This window comes from Helianthus annuus, chromosome 15 (genome assembly GCF_002127325.2).
Source record: "Helianthus annuus cultivar XRQ/B chromosome 15, HanXRQr2.0-SUNRISE, whole genome shotgun sequence".
NCBI classification, from domain to species: Eukaryota; Viridiplantae; Streptophyta; class Magnoliopsida; order Asterales; family Asteraceae; genus Helianthus; species Helianthus annuus.
The window spans coordinates 160,776,278-160,797,952 of record NC_035447.2 but is presented as its reverse complement, the minus strand read 5'-3'; the positions used below and the strand labels follow the sequence as shown (position 1 = coordinate 160,797,952).

General features: G+C 43.1%; 1 protein-coding gene across 1 annotated transcript; it reads right to left on the bottom strand.

Moving 5' to 3' along the window:
• Nucleotides 1–18,564: 18,564 nt before the first annotated feature.
• LOC110914467 lies at nucleotides 18,565–20,859 on the bottom strand. The gene is made up of 2 exons (XM_022159254.1): nucleotides 20,242–20,859; nucleotides 18,565–18,588 (listed from the first exon to the last, which is right to left on the bottom strand). The coding sequence occupies exons 1-2, from the start codon at nucleotides 20,857–20,859 to the stop codon at nucleotides 18,565–18,567; spliced, it is 642 nt and encodes a 213-aa protein (XP_022014946.1).
• Between the last annotated feature and the right edge of the window lie 816 nt (nucleotides 20,860–21,675).

Below are 21,675 nucleotides of genomic sequence, written 5' to 3'. Positions count from 1 at the left end.
TTGCGGAAGCGTGATTATTGGTGTGACTTTCTTAATACCATAGCATTCAATCATAACAACGCTATATGATAAAAACCATAAGATGTTCATCCATTAATTAAGTTTGAAAATACCACAACATAAATTGTCTGAAACGTTGACTCCAAATTTAAGTTTACAAACTACAACATGTTTAAATGAGTTCACAAAGACTCAACAAAAGACCTTAAAAAACCAAGTTTAGAAACATGTATCCCGTCCAGGAATAGGATACATCTCCTAAACTCTACGACCACGGATGACATCCTTTATTCATGACGCAGCTTGACAAACATGCACACACCTGCCAGATCCACTTAGTTCCCTGAAATACATGTAATTTGAAAAACATCAACAAAAGTTGAGCGAGTTCATGTGTATGTGTATGAATAAACCTTTAAAGTATGCTTGTATGTATGTTTGTCCCTGGTATGTAGCAATAAGGAAAAACAGATCACCAATGGTTTGCAAGGCCAAAGGCATGTGTGAAATGGTGTAGGAAAACTCAAACCTAGCAGAATTTTGCCACGGCATTTGTATGTGGACACAGTCACCACATGGGCCACCCTGGTACTCATGGGTGTGGGCTCGCTACAACCAAATAGATCCATCACTCATGTCCCTCGGTCCTACGACGAGGATTAATGGCCTTAAGTGTTATACCCACCTTTCACATGATCAAGCAGTAACCCTCCTTAGCTAAATCATACCATGTATAAAACGTTTGTAAACATTGTAACATGTATTTCACCACCGAAGTTATAAAACTGAAAACAGTTAAAAGAAAAGGTGTCACACCCCCAAAATACCACCTAGGGAGTGTCCCTGTTAGGCGTGAGACGTACCAACAATGAGCCACTAATCACATTAAACCCATACAAGTTTCTAAATAAAGTTCTCAATCATTAATAAAATACCATCAACAAGTTTAAATGAAAACCAATATGTTCAGCGGAAGCAAATAGTAAACCGAGTTAAACTGTTTCAAAGCCAAAGAATAGTATCAAGAAATCAATCACATAAATCCTTCCAGTCGACCCATGACCACTCCAGCTACTCCAGACAGCAAGTTCCCAAATCCAAGATATCTAACGACCTGCGAGCATGCAACAAGTGTATCAGACAACGCTGGTGAGTTCATAGTTTTACGAAAACGTTGGTTACCAAGTGTTTAGTTAATCCATTGAATTTAATGTTGATAATATCCCGAATACAAGACGGCTTCTGATTTACATTGCCCTTTCTCCAATGCTCCTATTAAAGCATTGGTCATGACTAAGTCATTAGTTCAACACCCGTCCTCCCAGGTACGGGGTGAGGTTGCCAAACCTAAGTAGCGCTACTAACTAATACCATGTTACCTCTCAGGTAACCAAACAACACGAAGGAACTATAAAGGTGATAGGATGAGTATATTATCCAACATTACCGATTTATAACAAGACGTATTCCTTTTAGGAATACCCAAACAAGTTTCCCAAAACCTATCCCTCCCCGGGATACCCAAAAACTGTCCCAACCACCGGGACGCATGCTCAAGAGAGATGAACTCACCTTAGGTTTGCTCGATAAGATTACTTACTTTGTTTACCAGTTGAACAACCATGCCCTAAAAGGGTTACCGATAACAATCAGTCTCATGTACGTACACATCATGTATTTCACACATATTCTAGTTTTTTTTTTTTGGGTAAAGGGATACCCCGATGAATTTTATAGATGAAATCAAAATAAAGCACAAGGGTGTGTCAAAACAACACACCAACTAGACTTGACATGCCAAGCCTAGGACACCACACAACACAATCCAAGACCAAAAACCACTAACAACACAACCAAAACAAAAGACAGCCAAGACCAAGCACAAAAGCCGACTCTACAAGAAGACCCGAAAACCTACTAGCCCGGATCCACTAGGTCGTAGTTGCTATCTTCAATCTACCAAGCCTTGAAAATGCGTTCCCTAGCCGAACTCATCCGAAACCAGAAACCCATCAGCCGCACACGAACCACGCCTATAATCTTCTCAGCAAGTTGGTCGACCGTCCTCTTGTTATTATTGAACAACCTGTTATTCCTTTCTTGCCAAATGAAATACGAGGCTGCTGCTATCACCAACTTACTCACAATATGATCAACATTCTTCGATCGTGAGTGTTGCTCCACCCACGTTAGAATTGACAACCAAGTAATATCCACATTCGTCAAGTTTACCTTCAGCTTCACTTTACTCCACACTTGGGCCGAGAAGTTACATTGGAAAAATAAATGGTCACGACTATCCCGGTCAAAATTGCATAGCGGACAACACATGAGGTTTAGATTTGTTTGACTACCTGCTTCCCAAACTGCCATCCTATCCTGTGTCTTTAGCTTATTTTTAAACGCCAGCCACATATGAAACGCATGCCTTGGAATACATTGGGAAAACCAAACCATGTTTGCCCATAAAGCTTGATGCTCTCTACTTCGAATAGTGTTCCAAACATGAGCCGATTTAAACTCATCCTTCTTTCCATCCAAGTCTTTCCAAACTAGCCGGTCCACAGCATGAGGATCTAAAGTTGGAACCGTAATAGTGATTAAGACCGGAAACAAGTCAAGCCACGCTTGAGGCCATTTCCAATTCCCATTGTGATCAATAACCTCCGCAACCGAAGCCTGAAGGTTAAACCTAGCATTAGTAATGTGCCTTGGAGTTATAAACAACCTAAGCGGGCTGACCGTACACCACATATAACTCCACACATTAGTTTGTAACCCACTCTTTAAGGAAGACCAGATGTGAGGACGTATGATACTCCTGATCGCCAAAATTTTCCTCCATCCCCAGCTCATATTCCCCCTACAAGGAACTTCCCAGAAATTCCTACCTTTAAGCTTGTACGTATGAATCCATCGCACCCAAATAGACTCACGGTTTGTAATGATACTCCAAATATGGTTTGCTATAAGGGATTTATTAACATCCGAAATATTTCGAATACCCAAACCACCTTCATCTTTAGGCAAACACACGTCTTTCCAAGCAACCTTAGCACGAATCCTGCCATCCGAACCCGCATTCCACAGAAAACGGCGAATTCTTTTTTCTAGCTCGACAATGACCCTAGCTGGGATGACAAAAACAGACGCCCAATAGATGTGCATAGAAGAAAGAACCGAATTGATAAGCTGCAACCGGCCCGCAAAAGATAGTGACTTTGTAACCCAATTAACAATCTTTTTCTCCATACACTGAATTAGGACTTCACAATCTTTGTATAACAATCTCGAAGAGATAAGGGGAACTCCAAGATACCTGACCGGAAGTAAACCCTCCTGAAACGGCATAATGTCGAGAATTTCCTGCCTGATCATAGGGGGAACATTACAGAAAAACACCGTGCTCTTAGCTGGACTAGGAGCTAACCCTGAGATATTAGTAAAAGTTTCCAGCGCCTTCTTTATTTTTCTGACCGAAACCACATCTCCATGAACAAAAATGAATAAGTCATCCGCAAACGAAACATTAATAATTTTCTCTTTCGCACATAGGGCATGGTATTTAAAAGAGTTGTTGGCCGCATGACGCAACAAGAGGGATAAGACCTCCATAATTAATGTGAAGAGGTAAGGTGACATCGGATCCCCCTGCCTTAGCCCACGTTTCCCCCTAAAATACCCATGAAGATTGCCATTGATACTTAATGAATACGACACTGAGGTAACACACGTCATGATCCACTTTACCATTTTCTGATGAAGGCCAAAACACGTGTGTGACAACTCGAAATCTAGAACCTTCGTTGTGTCTTGATGCGATATACTTGTACGTTATGTGATTAGTTGAATGATTAAACTTAATGATAATGTGAACCTTTTTATGTGATATGTGCTTGTTATGTGTGCATTGTATATATTATTACGTGTTATAAGGGAACCGAGAACCCAACCCGAGAACAAAGAACCCGACTCGAGACCATGAGGTCTCGAGTGAATAGTGACCGAATGGGCCTTTGGGCCGAGAACCTTTGGCCGGTTGGGCCTTTGGGCCGTAAACCCCACCCGAAACCCATTAAGGGTGCACACACTTGGAACTTGACTATAAATACACCACCTTAGTTAGTGTTACCATTTGTTGAAACATTACACCCACACACTCTCCTACTATCTCTCTCACTTAAACTCTAGAACACAAACACTTCATCATTCTCGGATCTTTGGACTTGGATCGGCTCACACACACACCCGGTTGGAAGCTTTACACACACCCTCGAAACCCATAACCGGTTAGTGTTCTTGATGTTTTGTTGAATGTTAGTGTGTTCATGTTATGTTTGTATGATGAGATTATGTGACAATATGTTAAGTTGTTGAGTTATACATAATGTTTTGAAAAGAAATCGGTTCATGAATGTTTCTTATTATGAGTTGAACTATACATAAATGTTTGATGATGAAAATGGGTTCATTGTATGTTAAAAAGGTGAATGATGATATTGGTTGCACTTGGATTAGATCCGAAAAGTTTGGGTTTATACTAAACAAATCGGCTAATGAATATGTTTGTCAAGTAGGATGCATGCTAGTAAATTGTATCTTGATAGTTGTTTATAGTTTTGGTTGAATAAGTGTTGTTTATGTTATGAAGAACTTGGATATGTGTTTGAACATAGGAAGAACACTTTGAATGATAGTTGAAGATTGAAAACCCTTGTGATTTTGATCCATCTTTGACTAATAGCCTGATTAGGAAAACTGTTAGTGGAATGCTATTGGTTATTTCCTGATTTGGGCCTGATTATATTGTACCATTAATCTGACTACATCTGCATCAACACGTGAACATGAAAACGACTGCTACCGACTCGCAATCACCCGGTTGCGACTCGCAACCACAGCGTGATGACTCGAGACCACGCGGTTGCGACTCGCAACCATAACAGGACAAGCCGAAACCATAGATTACGAGTCCCGTTGCGACTCGAGACCTCAGCATGATTAACCGAGACCACGGTTGCGACACCGGTTGCGACTCGCAACCACCTGAGATCAGCACACAGCATGACTCGAGACCATGCTTGCGAGTCCGGTTGCGACTCGAGACCACACTTTTGGGCCTTAGTTAATGGGCCAGACTGATGGGCTTCTGTGCTAACTGCTTTTACGTGTTTGGGCCTAAGTAGTTGGGCTGAACTTGTGAACCGTATGTGCTACTGTTGATTAAGATTACTGTGAACTGTTAAACGTGTTTGCCATACGTGTTAAACATACGTGTACATTGCTGGCTTGAATCTGATTATAAGTGATATCCGTGTTAGGACGTAACTGACTACTTGCGACTTGATTGACTTTCTGTGATTAACTGCCGAGCAAACCGAGGTGAGTTCACACCCTTTACAAAGCATGGGATTCCCTGGGTTGGGAACGGGGTTAAGGAACGTGGATTCCTCGTCCTCCTTGGGTAGGACGTCAGTGGTTCAGGAATGTGATTCCTCGTCCGGATGGACGGATAAACGTACTAGACTAAAACTCTATCACGAAGTCCCTCCTTTTTGTATCGACTAATCGCCGGGCCAATGGCGAGCGGGTCATTAGTTAGATAGCGCTATTTAGGTCTGACAAGCCTCACACCGTGCCGCAGAGGACGGGCGTGAACTAATGGATCTGGGGCACGTCAATGATGATAGACATTGATGTTTTCAGGGCACATAAACATGACTACAGTCAGCAGTCGATATGGTAACGAGTCTAGTGTACGCATGGGGTAGCCCCCACGGTTGGAGAGCCGGATGATGTACGCATGGGGTAGCCCCCACGGCCGAAATGCCTGATAACTACATGGGGTAGCCCCCACGGCCGGAGTGCCGGAGTAACTGGGAACGAACATGTCACGTTTTTAAACTATGGGGTAACCCCCACGGCAGGATGCCAGTTAAAGGAAACTGTTTTCAGAATAACTAAAACAAACGCCCACCCGTGAACTCACTCAACTAGTTGTTGATTCGTTACTACATGCTTTGCAGGACCATAGGTACTCAGCGGGAGCTTGCATGGAGGAGGATCGTTGTGGGACAGGGATTGCTACAAGACTATGTTAAACTTGAAACTTTTGGAACTTATGTTATAACTTTAAACTTATGCTTCCGCTTGCAACTTAAACTTATTTGTTTTGGAACACCAATCGTATTGGTTAAACTTTTATAATTACTTATATGCTTGTTCAGTATGATTGGTGGCTGGATCCTGGTCAGTCACGCCTCCAAGCGGTAGTACTCCGCAGGTGGGATTTTGGGGGTGTGACAGATTGGTATCAGAGCCATTGGTTATAGTGAACTTGGTTTTAATAAAGGAGAAACGTTTTTGTTAAAACCAGACTATAACCGGTTTAGTGCTCAACGGTCCACAACGACACTTCGCTCCTCATGCAAGGCTCGACATTCTAGGTAATATGATGTATATTGCCTACTTGTTAGTTACGTAGTACATTGCTCATGGTATGCTTGATTAGTATAACTACTGTTGTATGAACACGTGTGTGCTTACTCTGTCCTACTATCGTACTTTCGCGAACCTCTCTCACACGTAATACTCTTATTATGAAGAACCATGTCTGGACGCGTTAACATGACACAAGCCCAGTTGACGGCTTTGATCAACGAACGAGTTGCCGCAGCGCTCGCAGCTGCACACGCAGGAGGTATATCCTGCAGTCCGAAATTGTTCTAGGATCATTTGGATCCTACTCTCGTGAACCAACCTTTGTGTTAAACTCTGTCTTTCTTTCGCCTACTTTAGGTCAGTATGCTCAGGCACCGGTGTGCACTTTTAAGACTTTTATGGACTGTCGACCCACTACTTTTAGCGGCACTGAAGGAGCAGTAGGTCTCCTACACTGGTTTGAGAAACTGGAGTCTGTGTTCGAAATGTGTGAATGCCCTGAAGCGCGCAGGGTGAAGTATGCTACTGGTACTCTCGAGGGTCTGGCTCTCACGTGGTGGAATGCTCAAGTGCAGATGTTAGGGTTGGTTGCTGCCAACGCCACCCCATGGGAAACTTTCAAGGAAATGATCAGGGAGGAATACTGCAGTCGTGACGACATTCATAAGCTGGAAGATGAGTTCTACAATCTCAAGATGTCGGGGTCGGAGATTGAGGCATACACTAAGAGATCGCATGAGCTTGCCTTGTTGTGTCCTACTATGGTGGATCCTCCGTATAAGCGAATTGAACTCTATCTCAAGGGCTTGGTGCCAGAGATCCAAAGTCATGTGACTTCAGCGAACTTGACTACTATCCAGCAGGTTGTACAGTTGGCTCACCGTCTCACTGACCAAGCGGTGGAGCAGAACAAGTTACCGAAGCGCATAGGTGCTGCAACTACTTCTGGTGCTTCTAGTGGGGATAAACGGAAATGGGATGGAACTTCAAGCAGGGGTTCAACTTCGGTGCAAACTCAGTCTCAGCAGAGAAAGACGGACGATCACAAGAGCCCCAGTCAGCAATCGTCTGGTGGTCAAAGTCACGGTGGATACAAGGGGAATCACCCCAAGTGCAATCGTTGCAACTTACATCACAGTGGGCCATGCACCAGGGGCAACTGTCATCGGTGCAACAAGCCTGGTCATGTTGCAAAGGATTGCAGGAGCGCATACCCCGCCAATCAGAATCGTCAGCAACCTCAGCAGAACCAGCGACAGCAACAGGGTAACAACAAAGGGTGCTTTCAGTGTGGAGCTGAAGGCCACTTCAAGAAAGATTGTCCCCAATTGAACAACAACAACAACAACCAGGGGAATGGTAACAATGGGAACAACAACAATGGTGCTAGGGGACGAGTGTTCGTGATTGGTCAAGGTGAAGCAAGGAATGATCTCAACGTGGTGACGGGTAAGTTCCTTCTCGACGACTTTTATGTTACAGTCTTATTTGATTCGGGTGCCGATACTAGCTATGTGTCACTAGAAGTTAGTAAGATGCTTAAGCGTATTCCTACACCCCTGAGCGACAAGCACACTGTAGAGCTAGCTAATGGTAAGAGTTTGGAAGCCTCACACGTAGTCAAGGGTTGCCAGCTTATTCTCGCTAACCATACCTTCTCTGTCGATCTTATTCCTATTGCCTTGGGTAGTTTCGACGTTGTCATTGGGATGGATTGGTTGTCCCAACACCGAGCAGAGATTCTTTGTAGCGAGAAGATCGTTCGTATTCCTGGTTTTGGTAGTGAACCTCTCATGATTCGTGGCGACAAGAGAAGTGCAGTTGAGAACATCATCTCTCTTCTTAAGGCCCAGAAATGCTTACGAAAGGGCCACACTGCGATTTTGGCTCTAGTTACTGACACCACAGAAAAGGAGAAGAAGCTAGAAGATTTTCCGGTTGTACGCGACTATCCTGAGGTATTCCCTGAGGAATTACCTGGTCTTCCGCCCCATCGCCAAGTCGAGTTTCAGATTGATCTAGCTCCTGGAGCCGCGCCTGTAGCCCGTGCACCTTATCGTTTAGCGCCATCAGAGTTGGAAGAACTCTCCACGCAACTACAAGAACTCTTGGATAAGGGTTTTATTCGTCCGAGCTCATCGCCTTGGGGAGCTCCAGTGTTATTTGTGAAGAAAAAGGACGGTACCTTCAGAATGTGTATCGACTATCGCGAACTCAACAAAGTGACTGTGAAGAATCGTTATCCTCTACCGCGTATTGACGACTTGTTCGACCAGTTGCAGGGGTCGAGCTACTATTCAAAGATCGATCTGAGATCGGGATATCACCAGTTGAGAGTTCGAGAAGAGGATGTCTCTAAGACAGCTTTTAGAACTCGTTATGGGCACTATGAGTTTCTGGTCATGCCGTTTGGGCTGACGAACGCACCGGCAGTTTTTATGGATTTGATGAATCGAGTGTGCAAACCGTACCTGGACAAGTTTGTTATAGTCTTCATCGACGACATTCTAATCTATTCTAAGAACAAAGAAGAGCACGAACAACATCTACGACTTATTTTGGAACTCCTCCGGAAGGAACAGCTTTACGCAAAGTTCTCGAAGTGCGACTTCTGGCTTCGTGAAGTCCATTTCCTAGGGCATGTGGTGAACAAAGATGGGATTCACGTTGATCCATCCAAAGTGGACTCTATTAAGAACTGGCCTGCGCCCCGCACACCAAAGGAAATTCGCCAATTTTTGGGATTGGCAGGTTACTACAGGAGATTCATTAAGGATTTTTCTAAGATTGCGCAGCCTCTGACCTTGCTAACACAGAAAGGCGTTGTCTATCATTGGGGGAATACACAAGAGTTAGCTTTTCAGCATCTAAAGGATAGACTTTGTAGTGCACCTATCCTTTCACTGCCAGAGGGCACAGATGATTTTGTGGTTTACTGTGATGCATCAATTCAGGGTCTTGGTTGTGTATTGATGCAACGAGATAAAGTCATAGCCTACGCCTCACGACAACTCAAAGTCCACGAGAAGAACTACACGACGCATGATTTAGAGCTGGGAGCTGTTGTTTTCGCACTTAAGTTATGGCGGCATTACCTATACGGAACCAAGTGCGCCATCTACACCGACCACAGGAGTTTAGAGCACATATTCAAGCAGAAGGAACTGAATATGCGGCAGCGACGATGGGTCGAGCTGCTGAATGACTATGAGTGCTCTATCAGATATCACCCGGGCAAGGCCAATGTTGTGGCAGACGCCCTCAGTCGAAAGGACACTACGCCTAAGCGTGTAAGAGCTTTACAACTCACGATCCATTATAGTCTACCTTCGCAAATACGAGCTGCTCAGATAGAAGCACTGAAACCAGAAAACGTTAGAGCCGAAGCCCTACGCGGGTCAAGGCAACGCTTAGAACAGAAGGAAGACGGTGCTTATTATGTAACAGGACGCATCTGGGTCCCACTCTATGGCGATTTACGGGAACTCGTGATGGATGAAGCGCACAAATCTCGCTACTCGGTACACCCTGGTTCGGACAAGATGTACCACGATATTAAAACTACGTATTGGTGGCCTAGCATGAAGGCCCACATAGCAACTTATGTCAGCAAGTGTTTGACCTGTGCGCGAGTCAAGACGGAATATCAGAAACCCTCAGGCCTACTCCAACAACCAGAGATACCACAATGGAAATGGGAGCAAATTTCCATGGATTTCGTTACTGGCCTACCTAGATCACAGCGCGGAAACGATACTATCTGGGTGATCGTGGATCGACTCACAAAATCCGCACACTTCTTGGCAATCAAAGAAACAGATAAATTCTCCACTCTGGCGGAGATATATCTCAAGGAAGTTGTTTCGAGGCACGGGGTGCCCACCTCTATTATCTCTGATCGAGATGCGCGTTTTACTTCGGAACTGTGGCAAGCAATGCACAAGTCTTTTGGCTCACGACTTGATATGAGCACAGCGTATCACCCACAGACGGACGGGCAGTCCGAGCGAACTATTCAGACATTAGAAGACATGCTTCGCGCTTGTGTAATCGACTTTGGCAACAGCTGGGAAAGGCATCTGCCACTCGTGGAATTCTCGTATAATAACAGCTACCACACCAGCATTAAAGCTGCTCCGTTTGAGGCATTGTACGGACGTAAATGCCGGTCACCTCTCTGTTGGGCAGAGGTGGGGGATAGTCAGATCACTGGTCCAGAACATGTGGTAGACACTACTGAGCGGATTGCTCAAATACGACAACGCATGGCGGCCGCTCGTGACCGTCAGAAGGCCTACGCCGATAAGGGCAGGAAACCACTTGAGCTCCAGGTTGGGGAGCGGGTATTACTCAAAGTTTCACCCTGGAAGGGTGTGGTTCGTTTTGGTAAACGCGGCAAACTTAACCCACGATACGTTGGACCTTTCGAAATCCTTGAGAAAATAGGCAAGGTGGCCTACAGACTGAAATTACCAGCAGAACTCGGTGCAGTTCACAACGTTTTCCACGTGTCAAATCTGAAGAAGTGTCTGTCAGATGAGACGCACGTAGTTCCTCTGAAGGAACTCACGATCGACGAACAGTTGAAATTCGTCGAAGAACCTGTCGAAATCACGGACCGGGATGTTAAGGTCCTCAAGAGCACTAGAATACCTCTTGTTCGAGTTCGTTGGAACTCACGTCGCGGCCCAGAGTTTACCTGGGAGCGCGAAGATCGGATGAAACAAAAGTATCCCCAACTGTTTGAGAACAGTACAAACGCTACTGAGGCTGAAGCTACGGAATTTCGGGACGAAATTCCAGATCAACGGGGGGTGGATGTGACACCCCAGGATAACCGGGAAAACCTTACAACTTGACTAGCTTCCTCAGTGAGTGCCATCAAATTTCGGGACGAAATTTCTTTCAACTTGGGGATGATGTGACAACTCGAAATCTAGAACCTTCGTTGTGTCTTGATGCGATATACTTGTACGTTATGTGATTAGTTGAATGATTAAACTTAATGATAATGTGAACCTTTTTATGTGATATGTGCTTGTTATGTGTGCATTGTATATATTATTACGTGTTATAAGGGAACCGAGAACCCAACCCGAGAACAAAGAACCCGACTCGAGACCATGAGGTCTCGAGTGAATAGTGACCGAATGGGCCTTTGGGCCGAGAACCTTTGGCCGGTTGGGCCTTTGGGCCGTAAACCCCACCCGAAACCCATTAAGGGTGCACACACTTGGAACTTGACTATAAATACACCACCTTAGTTAGTGTTACCATTTGTTGAAACATTACACCCACACACTCTCCTACTATCTCTCTCACTTAAACTCTAGAACACAAACACTTCATCATTCTCGGATCTTTGGACTTGGATCGGCTCACACACACACCCGGTTGGAAGCTTTACACACACCCTCGAAACCCATAACCGGTTAGTGTTCTTGATGTTTTGTTGAATGTTAGTGTGTTCATGTTATGTTTGTATGATGAGATTATGTGACAATATGTTAAGTTGTTGAGTTATACATAATGTTTTGAAAAGAAATCGGTTCATGAATGTTTCTTATTATGAGTTGAACTATACATAAATGTTTGATGATGAAAATGGGTTCATTGTATGTTAAAAAGGTGAATGATGATATTGGTTGCACTTGGATTAGATCCGAAAAGTTTGGGTGTTTATACTAAACAAATCGGCTAATGAATATGTTTGTCAAGTAGGATGCATGCTAGTAAATTGTATCTTGATAGTTGTTTATATTTTGGTTGAATAAGTGTTGTTTATGTTATGAAGAACTTGGATATGTGTTTGAACATAGGAAGAACACTTTGAATGATAGTTGAAGATTGAAAACCCTTGTGATTTTGATCCATCTTTGACTAATAGCCTGATTAGGAAAACTGTTAGTGGAATGCTATTGGTTATTTCCTGATTTGGGCCTGATTATATTGTACCATTAATCTGACTACATCTGCATCAACACGTGAACATGAAAACGACTGCTACCGACTCGCAATCACCCGGTTGCGACTCGCAACCACAGCGTGATGACTCGAGACCACGCGGTTGCGACTCGCAACCATAACAGGACAAGCCGAAACCATAGATTACGAGTCCCGTTGCGACTCGAGACCTCAGCATGATTAACCGAGACCACGGTTGCGACACCGGTTGCGACTCGCAACCACCTGAGATCAGCACACAGCATGACTCGAGACCATGCTTGCGAGTCCGGTTGCGACTCGAGACCACACTTTTGGGCCTTAGTTAATGGGCCAGACTGATGGGCTTCTGTGCTAACTGCTTTTACGTGTTTGGGCCTAAGTAGTTGGGCTGAACTTGTGAACCGTATGTGCTACTGTTGATTAAGATTACTGTGAACTGTTAAACGTGTTTGCCATACGTGTTAAACATACGTGTACATTGCTGGCTTGAATCTGATTATAAGTGATATCCGTGTTAGGACGTAACTGACTACTTGCGACTTGATTGACTTTCTGTGATTAACTGCCGAGCAAACCGAGGTGAGTTCACACCCTTTACAAAGCATGGGATTCCCTGGGTTGGGAACGGGGTTAAGGAACGTGGATTCCTCGTCCTCCTTGGGTAGGACGTCAGTGGTTCAGGAATGTGATTCCTCGTCCGGATGGACGGATAAACGTACTAGACTAAAACTCTATCACGAAGTCCCTCCTTTTTGTATCGACTAATCGCCGGGCCAATGGCGAGCGGGTCATTAGTTAGATAGCGCTATTTAGGTCTGACAAGCCTCACACCGTGCCGCAGAGGACGGGCGTGAACTAATGGATCTGGGGCACGTCAATGATGATAGACATTGATGTTTTCAGGGCACATAAACATGACTACAGTCAGCAGTCGATATGGTAACGAGTCTAGTGTACGCATGGGGTAGCCCCCACGGCTGGAGAGCCGGATGATGTACGCATGGGGTAGCCCCCACGGCCGAAATGCCTGATAACTACATGGGGTAGCCCCCACGGCCGGAGTGCCGGAGTAACTGGGAACGAACATGTCACGTTTTTAAACTATGGGGTAACCCCCACGGCAGGATGCCAGTTAAAGGAAACTGTTTTCGGAATAACTAAAACAAACGCCCACCCGTGAACTCACTCAACTAGTTGTTGATTCGTTACTACATTCTTTGCAGGACCATAGGTACTCAGCGGGAGCTTGCATGGAGGAGGATCGTTGTGGGACAGGGATTGCTACAAGACTATGTTAAACTTGAAACTTTTGGAACTTATGTTATAACTTTAAACTTATGCTTCCGCTTGCAACTTAAACTTATTTGTTTTGGAACACCAATCGTATTGGTTAAACTTTTATAATTACTTATATGCTTGTTCAGTATGATTGGTGGCTGGATCCTGGTCAGTCACGCCTCCAAGCGGTAGTACTCCGCAGGTGGGATTTTGGGGGTGTGACAACGTGAGAGTTAACTCCAAAAAATCCCAATTAACTGTATCATAAGCTTTCTGAATGTCAATTTTAAAAGCACATCTAGCCGGGCCTCTGTTCAGGTGATAATTATGCATCAATTCCTGCGTGAGGAGAATATTATCTGAAATCTTTCTACCCGGTACAAAGGCAGACTGATTAATACTAACAAGAGCCCCCAAGCATGTTTTCAACCGATCCGTAAGAATCTTGCTAATGCATTTATACAAGACATTGCAACAAGAGATGGGTCTATAGTCCACAACTGAATCCGGAACCTCTTTTTTTGGAATTAAAGCAAGAATCGTGTGATTAACTTGATTAAGAAGTTTACCGTTTTCAAAAAACTGCAAAACAGCATTAGTCACCTCGTTACCAACAATATCCCAAGAATGCTTGAAAAAAGCCGACGTGTACCCATCCGGACCCGGGGCCTTATCCTCACCAATACTAAACATGGCTTGCTTGACCTCCTCCCGAGTAACTTGGTGGACCATGTGATCCGCAACTTCACTACTAAGCACATTAGTGAACAGATTGTCCAAATTAGGCACTTGAACCGGACTCTCAACACCCAAAAAATTCATGTAATGCGACACCATAGCATCAGCTACATCATCACCTTCATATCTATTTCCCAAGGAATCCATAATACTATAGATTTTGGTTCTAGCATTTTTAACTTTAACCGTGTTGTGAAAAAACTTTGTATTTGAATCTCCCGCACAAAGCCAATCAACCTTTGATTTCTGTTTTAAAAAACATTCCTCATCATATGCTGCTGACTGAAAATCCTTAAGGCATTGAGCCTCCAATTGCCTCAATCGAGAATCCAAAGGGTTCTGATCCACTTGAACATGAATATCATCTAGCTTTTTCCTCAAATCATTCACCTTAACATGCAAGTTCCCTTGGTCGAACAAAATTTTTCTCAACTTCGGCTTTAAATTCCTCAGCTTCTTCACTACCGAAAGCATAGTAACACCCTCAATATTCTTCTCCCATTCAGATTTGACACTATCCTTAAATTCAGGTTTCGTGACAATAAAGTTTGGGAACTTGAAAGGCCTTGGTCGAAAACCATTATTGCTCAGCATTTTAAGAAAACACGGAGTATGGTCCGACACACGAAACGGATGAAACAAAGCATAGGCTGAAGGATAATGGTCTAAAAACGTGACGTTACCCATAATTCTATCTATTTTCTTCAACAAACCTGCACCACTCTTCGGCTTTTGATTCCAAGTGTATTGGAGCCCATGAGCACTTATATCAATCAAATCAGCTTGATGAACACATTCATCAAATTCCCGCATGCCAATAGATTGTTTAGAGGACCCATATAACGAATCTTCAAGGTTGAGAGCAGAATTAAAGTCGCCCATTACCACCCACGGCTTATCATGACAAAACACTTTATGTTTGCATAAATCATTCCAAAGCATTCTCCTATTTTGATACTTATTTTCAGCATAAACAAACGAACAGAAAAGGACTTTCTTGCTGGTTTTAAAGAAAATTTGAGTGTGAATAATTTGGTCCGTTTGATAGAGAATCATAACATCAAGGTTGTCCGCATTCCACCCCAAAATAATTCTAGTTCCCCGACTACAAACCCCACCATTTGAAGTCCAACTCCACTTACGAAAAACATACTTACAAACTTTATCCAACTTGCTAACATCAACATGTGATTCAAGAATAGCACACAATTCAACATTATTGGCTGACATAAGATTTCGAACCTCAGCTTGTTTCAGGGGATGGTTCAAGCCCCTAACATTCCAACACATAAAACTATCCATTGACAACCTTGGAACCGGGAGTGCTTGCCCCCTCAGAAGAATCAATGTGCCGTTCATTAGACATAAACTTCGCCATTTCAGTCGGAGTTACTTCCAAAACTTCATCAGCTACCTGTGACGTTTTATGCGGCTTCCCATTCATACCATCATTATTAAAACCAGTATCCTCATATCCATCACCATCATCAGCATCTAATGCCTCAAAAGCATTGGATGTTTTAATGTTAGTCTCATTCACGTGTGAACCAGAATCCTTCTTCGTACCCGAAGTACTCGCTCCCGACTTGTTCACTTTTTGCCGATACACAAATTTTGCTTTCGGTTTCTTATTCATCACTCCAATCTTTGCAACCTTTCTATTATCCGTAATAAAGCCATCAGCATCAACTACAACTTGTTTAGGAGTAACATTCTGATTTTTCAGGCACTTTTGATCATTGGGGCCAAAAATACTACATGTTGCACAGCGTTGTGGCTTCCACTCATATTCAACCTTGATTTTTTCCATAGTAAACCCATCCTCATCAATTTTCGGGATCACAACAACTATATGGTCTTTAAGCTCATTATTCGCATTAACTTCTATCAAGGCACGAGCATAACTACTCCTACCCCAACTATGAGCACACATATCAGCTGTATAACTATCCAATCTCTTTGGAACTCCAATCTTGGACGCCAGCAAACTTAATCCGTCATCGGTATAGATTGCAATCGGAACATTATGGAGCTTAACCCATATAGGAACCGATTTGATACCCTCCTTTTTTAAACTGATGGATGGAGACCATATGTTAAGAAATAACGGAATTTTACGAATTAACCACGGCCCTCCCTCCAGCGCTTTATGCATACCTTCTTTAGAATCAAACTTAAAGAAAAAAAAGTCTTCCGAGTTCATCATGATCTTAGAAAATCCAAACTTTGCCCAGACATTTTTAACGTAGTACTCGACAACCGGAAACGGCAATCTATTCCCTAGAAAGTAACCAAAAAGAACATTATCAAACCTATCTTGTACCTTCTTAACAACCTCCTTTGGAATCACAACATCCGCATCCTGGTGTGTTTCCGTATTCTCCAGCTTCCTAAAGTTCACTTCGGTTTTAGGCCTTGTGTTACTCTTCAACTTTTCAGCGTATGAAACTGGTTCCGCAGGTTGGTTTGTCTTCTCCAATCGTTCACTATCCAAATCAGATCGACCAGAATAGTTAACCTTCTCCAAATCCTCAACAACTGGCTGAACCGGCTGAACTGGAACCGTAATCTTCACCAACTCATCGATGACATTGATAACCTTCTGATCTTTTTGCACAACACCCCGACGAGGCATCAGAGGATTTCCATCAATCTTAATCGGCTTACTAAACAAGGAGGATTTATTGCGCATATCCTGAACATTAACTGACCCCGTGGAAGTAATGAGAACATCTTCATGCATCCGCTCCGAGAAAGACTGAAACCCTAATTCCTCCAAACTTGGATCACGATTATTTGCCATGCATAAAAACAACGTTGAAACACAGCAAGACGGCAAAGCATGCAAACCGAACAAAACAGCAAAAAACAGAAAAACCCTAGGCGGCAATAAACGAACAGAAACCCTAATCACAAAAGAAACGAAAATCCTAATTCCAACTTCAAAAGATTAGAAACCAGGGTAGAAGTCTAGAAGCCTTACTCAGAAGGATCGACAACACCCCAATACCTAACCCAAATCAATCGAAATTAAGGATGAAAGATCAAGTATTAGGGTTCCTAGAGAAATCGCCTATGTCGCCCAAGAAACCAGAGAGAAGCCATTCAGAGAGCTAATCCATCTCTTAATTAACATGCAAGAGATTATAGCTCGTACTTCTCATAGTAAATCAGAAATTGTAGCACACCCTAGTGTGCTACTCATTAACACAGAATCCTTTCAATTAGTGTACTAACCATCGACAATTAATTTGCATTATATTCACGTAAACATACAAGTCAGAACACGTAAAGCCCAAAGGTGCCCGAAGCCCAAGTACCTAGCAGTTCTAACCCATGTGTAATCTGCTTCTTTGATGTGACCCAAACCAAATAACCCGTCCAACCCATCACCCAAAGCACAACCAAACTCATGCGACCCACTTAACAAATAAGGCCCAATATATAAATTCAAATAAACGAAACTGTGTTCCATTCCGTGCATGCGTGGCCCAAATACGCCCCAGGCCCACTAGGGTGCGCGGCCTGGTTTAGAGCTAAAGCCCAGTACGCAGGAAAGGTCCAAATCATATATAAATAAGCTTATGTTGTGTGATCCATTACAATCTTCGGCCCAAGTTATGTATAGTCGTTACATTTGACCTAATTAGTTGTTTGCTAAACCATTGAGTTAATGTTCAAGCCCAACCCTTCAATGTGATGATTACTGGCCCAAACAGACCTTGTTACATATGTGGCCCACTCGTGTATAATCCAATTTCAACAATAATTACCCACAACAGTGTTTCAGCTTAAATTTATCATGTTATGAATTTTTATACCCTAATTATCATGCTGCCATGCAGCACCAATGGTTCTATTTATCTTACATATATCACCATCATCACCAATAGCGACTGTATAATTAAATCAAGGCAAGGATTGATTATCATGTCATTCTTTTATCCCTTTAACCAATTGATTAGAACTACATTCGAACAGTTTTTTATTATTGTAACTCTAACCAATAGAATCTATCCTAACCATGCATGAACACTCCATGTACAGCAATCAACTACAATCGGCCGAAAATTCTCACTACATCATCTATTAACAGTAAACATATCATCAAATAACAAACATATATCATGCAGTAACACTTCATTTAAGTATATTGTTACCCTAATCTTTAATCTTCAAGAACATCTATATGCAAATAGTATATGTTTATTAACATATAAATGCACACCATGACACAAGAATTGAACAAACATAATTAACTAACCAGAATAAGGATGATCTCCCACAGAAAGAGACTTCGACAACAGGGGGGGCTACTGTCGCCACAAATTAAAGGGTGTAGGGTTTGATTTTGGTTTAGAGTTTAATCTAATCACATAACACATTACGTAAACATATAATATGAGAGTTTGGGGCGGTGAGATTTTTTGGGGCCGGAAACAATGGGCTTAAACCCATAATAATATATAAAAAAAAACTGTTTTAATAATGGGCTTGTGTTTAATCTAATTAGTTATCATAATGGGCTTGTGTTTAATCTAATTAGTTTAGGGTGCGGCCCACTCGAACAAGTGACACTAAGACATGGCCCACTAATACACTCGAGCATAACCTGACACGTTTGCGTTAATCAAATAACCGTAGCAAGAATGTGAACGTGAAACAACGAGGAACCAGATTTACAAGACTAACCTTGGAAGTTCGAGTTGTCACATCATCCCCAACTTGAAAGAAATTTCATCCCGAAATTTGACAAGTAAGCATAGAGAGGTGAAGTGAGGAATCAAGATTGTTGCGGATTTTCCCCAGGTGTCACATCATCCCCAACTTGAAGAGCAATTTCGTCCCGAAATTCACCAGTAGTACTAAAATTAGACTTGTCATCAGGATACTTAAGCTTCATCTAATTCTCACGCTCCCACATGAACTCCGGTCCACGTCTTGAGTTCCAACGAACTCTCACGATCAAGATACGACTACGTTAATGAACCTTGACTTCCTGGTCCTTGTGTTCGATAAATTCCTCCAGTAAAGGTATCGTACGTGTTTCGTCAGGCAACCACTGCCTTAGATCCGAAACATAAACGACATCGCGTACGTTACCCAATTCGTCGTGTAACTCGAGTTTGTAGGTTACGCTACCGATTCCTCCCAGACTGTTGCTATGCTTCCCAAGCATTCCACACCCTCCCAGGGTGAGACTTTCAACATGATACGATCGCCTACAGTGATCTTCCAGCGTTTCCCAAGTTTATCAGCTTTCCTAACGGTCACGCGTTGCCGCCAATCGACTCCCGATCCAAACAACCTTCCCAAGAGTTTCGAGTACCAGTCCTAGACCAGTAATTAAGTTGTTAACAATCTCAGTCTAACAAGAAGGTTGGCATTATTGTCTATGTAACGCCTCAATAGAGCTGTCTGTTTACCAAGATGATAACTGTCGCAGTAGTACTCAACCATAGGTAAGAGTCCATCCAATTTGCACCAAAGCCAGACACACACATGCTCGCAACATGTCTTCGAGTGCCAGGAGAGCTCGTTTTCTCTGATCGTTTGCCCAACGGCAATAAGCAATGTTCTGGTCCCGACGTGAGCCAAGGGTGTTGTGTATTGCCTGACAAAGATCATGCATAGATCAAATTCAGAGATAACAGGAGTTGGCACCTTGTGCCTAAAAGCCGCCTCTCTTAGAGGAACATTCACAACTATGAAGACTCGTCAGTTTTCTTGATTGCAAGAAAGTGTGCTGGTAACTTAAGTCCATCGATGATCACCCAGGTGATAATGTTTCATGTGGATGCCTTGGTTGTTCACTTTCTTCTTCTTGCCCCCTACAACCTGAAATTCATCATTATTCTTTTCAGCATCCCCACTAGAAGATACCTGAATGTTCTTCGGGCACAAGCTGTCATCATGACCAAACACACAATAAGAGGGGCACCTTAGAGGCTCCCAATCATAATCAATCTTGACTTCCACCTTTGAATACCCACTACCATCCATAGATGGGATAGCCACAGTAACACTCTTTCTTAACTCAACCCCCGCTTGCACTTCAATAAGAGCTCTTGCATAGCTGCTTCTTCCCCAAGATTCCGCACACATTGTGGCAGTATACGAATCTAACATTATAGGCACCCCAATCTTAGATGCAAGTAAACTGAGCCCATCCTCAGTAACTGCCGCTAACGGGACATCATGCATCTTGACCCAAACTGGAATAGCTTTTAAATCCTCTTTTTCCAACTTGATAGAGGCCGACCACTCTTTCAAAATTATTGGAACATTTCTTATCATCCACGGACCATCCTCTAACATTTGATCCATCCCTTCTTTCGTTTTGAACTTAAAGAAGAAAAACCCGTGAGCATTCATCATCATTCTTGACAACCCATATTTCGCCCAATTATTCTTTGCAAAGAAATCAACCACAGGAAATGCCACCTTCGTTCTCATTTCTATACATGTGTGGTTGCTAATATCCCACCTTGACTTTCCCACATGTCAAACTTCGTTCCCATGCGTGGTTATGTGGGCCATCAGGCTCGGTCACTAGTACATGGTCTTCAGGTCTTAATACATCCTATCAAAACTCAGATGAATAGAATATCGAGACTCGTGTGCTTCGCCTGCACCAGTTCCCGATGGTTGCTGTATAGTGAGGTCCATATCCGTTCCATGATGTAGCAAATGTGATGTGAAATAAATGTACTAAGTATGCAACAATAAACATACATAGCAGGTTAATGATTTTCAGCTACTCTGGAAACCCTAATGCTCTCTCTCTCTAGCCTAGGCGATTTCAACCTCATGAAACCCTAAATGTCATCGTATTCTAATGATTAACAGGTTGGTCATCAGCATCCTTGCTCTAGTACTGATTCTGTTCATTGTAGTGTTCGTGTGATATTAGGTTTTGTTTAAAGAATAATCGCCGCCTTGTTTCTTTCTGTGGTTCGATCGGATTCGATAGTTTTCACTATCTGATTTGCAAGATTCATGGGATAGGGCATTGCTAGATTAGGGTTTTAGTTTCGGTTTTGTTAATTGATTATTGTTGCTCGGATTTCTTGTTGCATCGGCTGTGTTCATGTTTATTGGAGAGAGTTGTATTGTTCCGAATGGATGAGCATAAGACACATGAGGTCTTTCACCATGATGACGGCGGCAGATCTTCTTTCTCGTTTGAAGGTTTGGCTAGCCGAGTTATGGATGTTGAAAGTAATACATGGCTTCCTCGACGGGGTACAATTCAGTCTCCAACTGAACCTC